Genomic DNA, 9,994 nt, shown 5'->3' with positions numbered 1-9,994 from the left:
AGAATTTTAAGTGCTTTCTTTTTCTAGGGGAGTGGTTGATGCCAGTGACAGGAGGTGATATAATTAATAACAAAAAGCTTTGTCAACGAGCATCTTTAAAAAAAATTTAAGATGAATTGATATTATATTTATAATAATATTTTTATTCAATGAATAATTGACAATTAATATATTAATTTTTACTTTATTGAAAGAAAATATTATTTAATATAATAATTTTAAAATGTTTTTTTAAAACGTTTGTTAGCAAAATTCAATAGTAAAAAATTATTTATAATTTTTAAAAGAAAACTTGCAAATGAAAAAATAAAATTATTTAATTGAAGCCTCATACGGCGTGTTTAATTCTCCAACTGCTTTGATAATACAACACTTCTAGAAAGAGTCACCTCAAAAAATGATATTATTACCTGTCGTGTATAGAAATAATATCAGAGCCTTGCAACTTATCAAGACAGCGAGAAGAAAAGTATGTTTCTAAAATTTTAATTATTGAAAAAAAAAGATATCATTTTTATACACAACGGCAAGTAATACGGTTAAGGCTATGACAACTGACATGATTTCAGTTCCGAGCTCTTCGAATGATAGAATCTTAACAATACTATTGGTACTATGACAATAACGTGTCCACCACATTAATTGGTAAGCAAAAGTATTGTTATTATATACATATAAGTAATTAAAATTATAACAATATTATTATATAATAATAAATTAATACATAATATATGGATAAAACTGATTTGTAGTAAAATTAATCATATACATAGAATGAAAGCATATATGTCTTTTATAAAAAAAATAAAATTATTTTATGGAGTGAAGACTAATTAAGCTTTTACTTTTGATCAAATTTCAAATTATTCTCATTTCACAAATAAATTCTTTATTAATTTGTTGACAGCTTTTATTCAATTATTCTATTGTAATAAATTAAGCTTTAAAAAAGTGGTACGTCTTAAAAAATAGTAGACAACTTAGATAAAAATAATTCGCTTAGCAAAGTAAAAGTTTGGTGACGACGTAACATAAATAATTAATAAAAAATTTTCATGTTGATCAAAACAATTAATAATATTATTTTTGGCATTGGAGAAAACAGTACAGATAATTCGAGTTTGGTCAAAAAAGGCAAAAGAACGTGAAGATAATTTCTTCTGCAGACGGGAGTTGTGGAAGTGAACTAGTCAGAAGACTCAGTTTATAACCCATTCCGGATAAATTCTGACACTCAAAACTTCAGATTTCTGAATTATTGAAAAACATTGGAAGAAGATGATGCACTATTATGTTGTTCTTTCTGTTTCAGGAGCATTTTACCTGCTCTTCTTTCTTTCTTCTCCGTTCCTTGTAATCTCACAAAACATGTCCGAAATGCAGCCGACTTATCTCTCTGCAAGTTACCGGGGAAGATCTAATTATAATCGTTCCAGCCAGTTCGATAACAACCTTCAGCGCCTTCTCAGCGGGATGCTTTATGGCCAAGGAAGTATTTATGGTTTCTTTAACGATACGGTCGGGGATAATCCAGGCAAGATTTATGGCCTTTTCCTCCGTAGAGGTGATGTTGAACCCCGATATCTGCCTACGGTGCATTAACAATGCACGCGCTGAGATGGTGAAGCGGTGCCCTGGTAACAAAGAAGCGATAATATGGTATGTTGAATGTCTAGTGCGCTATTCCTATAGATTTTTCTCCTCTCTCATGGACCTATCACCTTCTATTTATATGAATAATACTGCAAATGCAACGGGCTTTGATAAATATGAAAACAGTCTGGCCGAGACTTTCGACAATCTGAATGCGATGCTTTCAAATGTTTCTAACCACAAGTATCCAGCTACAGAAGTTAATGTTTCAAATTTCATGACGCTGTATTGACTTGTTCAATGCACCCCTGATTTGTTAGTTGCTGACTGTCAATCTTGTCTACTTAGCTCAATTGCTGCAATCCCATCTTTCGCGACTGGAAAACAAGGTGCGAGAGTTTTACGACCACGCTGTAACATCAGGTATGAGATATATCCATTTTATGGAAAACCTCGAGACGAATCAACAAACACTACGATAATCAAGAATCCTGGAGTTGAATCAGAAGCATCCCTTCCTTCAGTAAACAAAACAAGTGGCTCAAAAGGTTAGTATCACCAGATGCTAGAGAATTTTGTTGGATTTTTTAAACAGAAATAAATTCCACGATAAGATTAACACAAAATAAATCATAAGTAAGAGGTCATATTGAACATGGTTAGATTCAATTGCCTACATCCATATATGAGAGAAAAAATCTATTATAAATTTAGAGAATATAAAAAGGTATAAAGCAATATAAATAAACATTAATCTCGAGCCTCCAGAAACAATCCTAATTTCGATACTCTTAGTGTATTACCTATGAAATATTTTTTTTTATTAAGGATATTAATAACAAACAAATTTATTTTTATATTCAGAATCTGTCTAACATTTCTTAAAATCAACATGCAATACTAATTTGTATAATAATATTACCAATCCCAATAATGCACACTCATATTGCTTTGTAAATTTTAAACAATTTCCTCTTAGAAACACAATAATAGGTCGTTGTTATATCAACTATTCAATAAATGTTTGGATCATCAATATGATTACAATCATCATATGTATAAATCAAAATAATTAAATTATTATATGAATTTATTGTTGTAACATTACCATTACCTGAACTTTTGTTTTTCTCATCTTTTTACTATTGCTTTAAGATTTTACAATATCGATTTATATAACCTGTTTTATCACAATGAAAACTCTTCATTTTAGCTTGCCTAATTTTTAATTACTGAAATTTTCATCCATCAAAAAAGAAAGTAGGAAAAATACCTGCTACAGAAACTGATAACAGATTAATTAATATCTGCAAAATAGAAACAGCAGGAAGAATATAAAAATAAGAAATTTATTCCACTAAAAATCAAATGAAAGATAGCTTTGTTTTGGAGTAACAGACTTAGCAGGTGTCAAACAAGGCGAATCAAAGTGGATTCCTATTGTTGCAAGTTTATCCGGGATTTTTGGCGTCACTCCGCTCTGTTCTGTTCTAGAAGTATTTTCCTTTGGAGAAGGAGAAATTTTCAAGGTATGCATTGGATTTTACTTCAACTTCATTTTTTCTCGATTCAATTGTTATGCCAATTAATTGTTTTCTCTTGAAGTAAATATAGATCATAACATCCAAGAAGTTCAGTTACTTGCATTAGGAGGAAGAGTTGGCGACGAGTACTCAGGTGAAAATTTTCAAGGTAAGAGTGGGGTGAGATTTCAGGAGTTCCCTTCGATTCAGTTAGATAGTTTACAAACAGCAACGAAACAATTTTGTGATGAAAATAAACTTGGAGAAGGTGGATTTGGCCCTGTATACAAGGTAACCATGGTGATGGAGTATTATATTTTTAGTATAAGATGCACCTCTTCAACTTCACAAAATTAATTCTTTTATGATGCTTTTTCATTCCTCCTTTTAGGGTAAATTGGCAGATGGTAAAAAAATTGCAGTTAAAAGGCTCTCTAGAACTTCTGGGCAAGGGTTACATGAGTTCAAGATGAAGTCATGTTAATTGCCAGACTACAACATAGAAATCTTGTGAGACTGCTGGGCTGCTGCTTGGAACAAAACGAAAAACTGCTTGTCTACGAATACATGCCCTATAAAAAGCCTTGATATGTTCCTTTCTGGTTTGATCCTCAAACAAAAAATTCTTGTTTCTGCTTTGTTCATTCTGTTTTTTAGCAGGATTCTTCATGAAATATGGTAAAAAATCAACTAACTACTATTATTCTTTTGGGTTGTTCTTTACAGATTCAAGCATTGGTATGCAACTAGATTGGCCGAAGCGCCTCAGCATTATTAATGGCATTGCCCGAGGCATCATGTATTTACAAGAGGATTCTCGTCTTAGAATTATTCATAGGCATCTTAAAGCTAGCAATGTTTTGCTAGATCACGAGATGAACCCAAAGATATCAGATTTTGGAATGGCAAGAATTTTTGGTGGAAATCAAAGCGAAGCAAATACAAATAGAGTGGTTAGAACATAGTCAGTCCGCTATCCCATGCACTTCTAGGCTCACAATTCTTTTTTTTTTTTTTTACCAATCTAGGTTCTTACAATGGTCTTTTATATTGAATATGTGTCAAATAAAATTTTGTTGAAAAGAAAGAATTGGCAATGAACTCGTAAAATGGAACACCAGTACATCCAATCACAGTCTTTGCTGAGCTTTATTTTCCAGAGGAACCTGGCTGTTCTTTACTATCTAATATTTGTAATCAACCTTCAAATTTGTGACAGCATAATGTTCAAACTTAACGATTCTTGGTTCTGATATTTCCATAATCTAACCTGATTTTATCTATTCCTACGAACTGAAATAGTGGACACATGACACCAGAGTATGCTAAGGAACGACTTTTTTCCATCAAATCCGATGTTTTCAGTTTTGGAGTCCTTTTACTAGAGATAATAAGCAGCAAAAGGAACAATGGCTTTCATCATTCAGAGTGTGGTGAAAGCCTCCTAACGTTTGTACGTTTTTATCCTATCTTTGTCTTCAAAAAATAGATGGCTGTAGTGGCGTACCATTCTAATTTTAAGTAGCATTATAGGCATGGAAACTATGGTCTAAAGGTCAAGGAATGGAGCTAACAGACCCGCTCCTTGTTCAGTCGTGTGTGGCTACTCGGGTTCTTAAATGCATCCGCATCGGCTTGTTGTGCGTCCAAGAAGACCCACCAGACAGACCTACCATGTCATCTTTGATTGTCATGTTGGCAAGCGAGACCATAACACTTCCTTTACCGGCAGAACCTGCATTTTTTATTGGACGTGTTGTTGCAGAACCAATTCAATCCACTTCAAATGATAGAGTCTAATCTGTAAATGAGGTTACAATTTCAAATATGTCACCTCGGTGATTGATTAGTTGCATCTTCCTTTATTTCACTATTCTAAGGATACTAGCTTCTGAACACTTATGAAGCCTTTTTTGGCAGAATGACACCCATAAAATGTACTTAAACTTTTTCAACAAAAGAATAGGAGATATCTTCATATATCAATATACAAAAGAAAAAAAAAATGGCTATAGATGTATTGGATTTTTTTTCAAAAGTGTATCTATTTTTATTCAAAGAATTACATTCAATCATTTACTATTAAAATTAAACTATACTTACTAGACCAAAAGATTAAAGAACTTTGAAAAATAAAACATAAAAATAACTACATACTATTATTGAAACAAAAAAAACCTCCTTTAGATGAATGTGATGCTAGGGACAAATTCCACAGAGGAACAAAGAAATCTAAATGTAAATATGTAATGAGAAAAGTCATAACCCTATGGGGTTTGATCTCGATTTTGATATGGCTAATTTTGAGCCCGAAGCATTCTATTACGAGTTTGTAGATGTCTACAATTCAAATGTAAAAGTCAGCTGGAAGTAAAAATTTCATGGGGACTCCAACTCAAGGAATTAAAACATCTCTATCATTGTCAAGATTCAAATTGCCCGGAAAAAAAAATAGTGGTTTTTACCAAACGGAACATGCCCAGACACATCTTGCATATGTGGGTATACCTGTTATTAGTCATCAAAATTGAAGTGTCCTTCCCATCAGTGCAATATTTCTGTCTAAAATTTGATATATGTGAATTCATTGGCAGGCCTGGCGACCATGTAAAGAAGGAAAAGAACTGGAACTAGTGGACCCTTATTTGCTCTTCCCGAACCAAAAAGACCTGTATTTTCCTGTTGGCAGATTATTAATTCCTGTTGACCAGTCTTTCAGCAACAGATTCATCAATAAATCAGATGACAATATCTAATATCTCAGCCCGCGGAATATATTTAGCCGAGTAAAAAAAATTGATGAATTTAATCTGTCTACTGTAAATTCTTCTTGATAGGATAAAAGCTCAATGTTCAAAATTTCTATTCCTTTTTGTTTAAACCAAATGTAACAAGACTACTGATGAGATTGTTCTGTTAATAGGCCATCTAACATTTACACCCTTTTAATACATAAATGCTCGACACCTATTTCAGTTTACCAGGTTTTAATAATTGTATCACAAGTACGTATGCAAGACATAATTATTATTAAGCCAAAATATTAAAAAAAATCTTTGAATTATTTCATTATTTTTAAATAAACTCTTTTATTTTTATTTTATCCAAATAAATTCTTAGAATTTGATTTGTATGTAAATAAGTTTTCATTTAAAATAAAAGAATGATTTATATTAAGGAATTATTTATGTATAAATTAAAAGTTTAATAAGTTATTTACATACAAATTAAATGTTAAAAGATTATATGAGTGGAAATTAAATAATAAAAATATAAAATTTTATTTAATTAAAGTTATGAAATTTAAGAGACTTTTTTTTTTGTTATTTTAGCATTATTAGTACTTCTAATATTTATGGACAAATTCAGACAAGACAAGATATCCAGTGCCGTTCGTTGATCATTGAACTTTCTGTTTTGGCCAGGTCAAGATATCCAGTGCATCGTCGGCTTTAGAGTGGTGAAAGGGCTAAACGTACCTTCCTGGAACAACTCCAATTGTTGATAAAGTTTACCGCCCATTTCTTTATTTGCCTGAAGTTGTACGTAGAATCAATGATTTTCTCTTGCGTTTTCTTTCCCTTGAATTTTCCATTTGCGTCTTGTTGGGAAAATAATATTCAACTGCGCGTTAGAATCGACTTCAACCGCAAAAGTCACACATTAATTGATACGTAAGACCTATTAATTCGTTGCATTTATATTTTCTACATAGTTTTACCAGAAAACTCTGAATAAGAAAGTCTGTAATAGTATATATGACCTTCACTTGAAAGTCTCTTCCCCGAAATTGCTCGATAGTAACTGCCTGTTAGGATTTATAACTCATAATATTTAAGCTTCACCTTTAGGTTAATTAAGCTGCAGTTGAGCTGATATCATAAAAAAAAAAAAATAATAATAATAATAAAAGAGATTGCCATTTTTTATTTTTATTCATAAATAAAACATTTGAAATAAAAAAATAAACGAGAGAAAATAAAAAGGAGTCAAATATTATAAATCCATAAAATATTTATTTACTTTTAGAATTGTTTTATTTTACTTAAAATATATATGATGAAATAATATTATTTTTTAACTCAATCAAATAATTAAATGATGTAAAAGAAAATTATTTTAATTATAATTAAAGTTTAAATTCGAGATTTTCATTTTTAGAGCTGATTCTAATAAAATTATTTTAATTCCATCCACTTTTTAATTTTTCTTACCAAATCACACCAAGAAAAAATCATAGTTTTTCCATCTTAATTTGGATTTTTTTTCTCTCTCAATTTTTTTTATCTTTTTAATTTTCTATCCTCTGCAAAACCTTTAAAAGTGCCACAATTTCCTTTCCCATTTTGTATCATACAATTGGTCTTGATGCAGGTCTTAATAGAAATATCCATGGGCCCCTTAAGAGTTTGATTTTGTGCTTTAGCTGAAAAGCATAGTTGTGGGGTGCATGCGGAAAACTCTGCTCTGTACACACAACAAATTGTCAATTGATCCAATTTAAGATGAAAATTACAATGTCGTGACTGGCCTACTGGTTTTCCAGGAAGTTTAAATGCTTTCCTTTTTCAAGGGAGTGTTTGCTATGTTTTCTTTTTCTAAGGAAGTGTTTGGTATTAATAATAAGAAATGATATAATAAATAATAGAAAGTTTTGTTATCTCGAGTATTTTTAAGAAATTTGTAAGATTAATTAATATTATATTTATAATAATATCTTTATTTAATGAATAATTGACAGTTAATATATTAATTTTCAATATATTGAAATAAAATATTATTTAACATAATAATTTTAAAATGTTTTTTGAAGACTTTTGTTAGCAAAATTTAACAGTAAAAAATTATTTATAATTTTTAAGGGAGAATTTACAAATCTAGAAATAAAAATATTTTTTGATGTCTCGCACGGCGCGTCTAAGTGATTGTACTTGGCGGCTAATTCTCCATCTGTTTGGATATTACATCACTTCTCGAAAGAGTAATCACATCACCTCAAGAAATATCAATGATATTATGTCACTCCATCACGTTAATTGGTAAGCAAAAGTACTCTTATTATATTATATTATATAATAATAAATTAATACGTAATATATGCTTAAAGCTGATTCTATAGTAACCTTAGTTATATTCATAGAATGAAAGCATATATCTCTTTTATAGAAGAAAAAAAATTTTATGGTACGAAGATTATATTAACCTTTTCCTTATGATCAAATTTTAAATTCTATTGTAATAAATTAAGCTTTAACAAAGTGGTAAACCATAAAAATTAATAAACTTAGACAAAAATAATTAGCTTAGCAAAGTAAAAACTTGTTAACAACATAACATAAATAATTAATCGGAAATTTTCATGGTGATCAAAACAATTAATAATATTTATTTTATTAAAATACTAACAAAAATATTATTCACATGCAAAATGCACGTTAACGAGAAAACAGTGTGTAACGTGTTTGCCAAACGAGGTAAAAGACCATCGAGTGGAGATAATTTTGTCGCCAGAAGGAACTCTAGAAGTCAAATGTCAATTTGTCGAGGAGGGCCTCTTAATCTCAGTTAATAACCCATTCCGTATAAATTATGGCCTTAAAACTTCAGATTTCTGAATTATTGAAAAACATTGGAAGAAGATGATGCACTATTATGTTGTTCTTTCTGTTTCAGGCGCATTTTGCCTGCTTCTCTTTCTTTCTTCTCCGCTCCTTGTTATCTCACAAAACAAGTCCGAAATGCAGCACTCTTATCTCTATACAAGATGCTCAGAAAGATTTAATTCTAGTCTTCGGTTCGAGAACAACCTTTACCACCTTCTTATCCAGCGGCTTTATGGCCAAGGAAGTATCTATGGTTTCTTTAACGATACGGTTGGGGAAAATCAAGACAAGGTTTATGGCCTTTTCCTCTGTAGAGGTGATGTCCAACCCAATTTCTGTGAAAGCTGCATTGACTTAGCAACCGCTAAGATCGTAGAGGATTGCGCTGGTGACAAAGAGGCGATCATATATTATGATGCATGCCTGGTGCGCTTTTCCAATAGATCTTTCTTCTCTATCATGGAGCTATCACCTTCTTTTGGTATGTATAATCGTGCAAATGCAACGGACATTGACAAATTTGAAACTAATCTGCTCGAGACTTTCGCCAATCTGATCACGAAGATTTCAAATGTTTCTAACTACATGTATGCAACTACAGAAGTTAGTGTTTCAAATTCCACGAAGCTGTATGGACTTGCTCAATGCACCCCTGATTTGTCAGTTGCCGATTGTCAATCTTGTCTACGTAGCTCAATAGCTAAAATCCTATCTTTAGCGACTGGAAGAAAAGGTGCGAGAGTTTTCCTACCAAGCTGTAGCATCAGGTATGAGATATATCCATTTTATGGAAAACCTCGAGACGAATCAACAAACACTACGATAATCAAGAGTCCTGGAGTTGAATCAGAAGCACCCCTTCCTTCAGTAAACAAACCACGTGGCTCAAACGGTTAGTATCATCAGATGCTAGAGAATTAAGCTTGCCTAATTTTTAATTACTGAAATTTTGATCCATCAAAAAAGAAAGTAGGAAAAATACCTGCTACAGAAACTAATTACAAATTAATTAATATCTGCAAAACAGAAACAACTAGAAGAATACAAAAATTAGAAATTTATTCCACTAAAAATCAACTGGAAGATAACTTTGTTTTGGAGTAACAGACTTAGAAGGTGGCAAACAAGGCGAACCAAAGTGGATTCCTATTGAACCAAAGTGGATTCCTATTGTTGCAAATTTATCCGCGATTTTTGGCGTCACTCTGTTCTGTTGTGGAGGTATTTTCCGTTGGAGAAGGAGAAATTTTCATGGTATGCATTGGATCACACTTC

General features: G+C 31.4%; 1 protein-coding gene and 1 pseudogene across 2 annotated transcripts; both read left to right on the top strand.

The window, feature by feature from the left end:
• Positions 1-1,223: 1,223 nt before the first annotated feature.
• LOC111278503 (cysteine-rich receptor-like protein kinase 10) lies at positions 1,224-4,958 on the top strand (annotated as a pseudogene). Its single transcript, XR_016344172.1, has 7 exons — positions 1,224-2,141; positions 3,013-3,122; positions 3,199-3,407; positions 3,508-3,718; positions 3,843-4,080; positions 4,419-4,569; positions 4,650-4,958. The product of XR_016344172.1 is annotated as a cysteine-rich receptor-like protein kinase 10 (transcript).
• Positions 4,959-8,598: 3,640 nt separating this feature from the next.
• Positions 8,599-9,831, top strand: LOC149517693 (cysteine-rich repeat secretory protein 38-like). The gene has a single exon (XM_089764998.1). It carries the CDS (start codon positions 8,756-8,758, stop codon positions 9,614-9,616), a length of 861 nt encoding a protein of 286 aa, XP_089621124.1. The 5' UTR covers positions 8,599-8,755; the 3' UTR covers positions 9,617-9,831.
• The last annotated feature ends 163 nt before the right edge of the window (positions 9,832-9,994 follow it).

This window comes from Durio zibethinus, chromosome 8, assembly GCF_047325235.1.
Source record: "Durio zibethinus cultivar Kanyao isolate XHJ-2024 chromosome 8, ASM4732523v1, whole genome shotgun sequence".
Lineage (NCBI taxonomy): Eukaryota > Viridiplantae > Streptophyta > Magnoliopsida > Malvales > Malvaceae > Durio > Durio zibethinus.
This window is presented reverse-complemented; position numbering and strand designations above follow the sequence as displayed.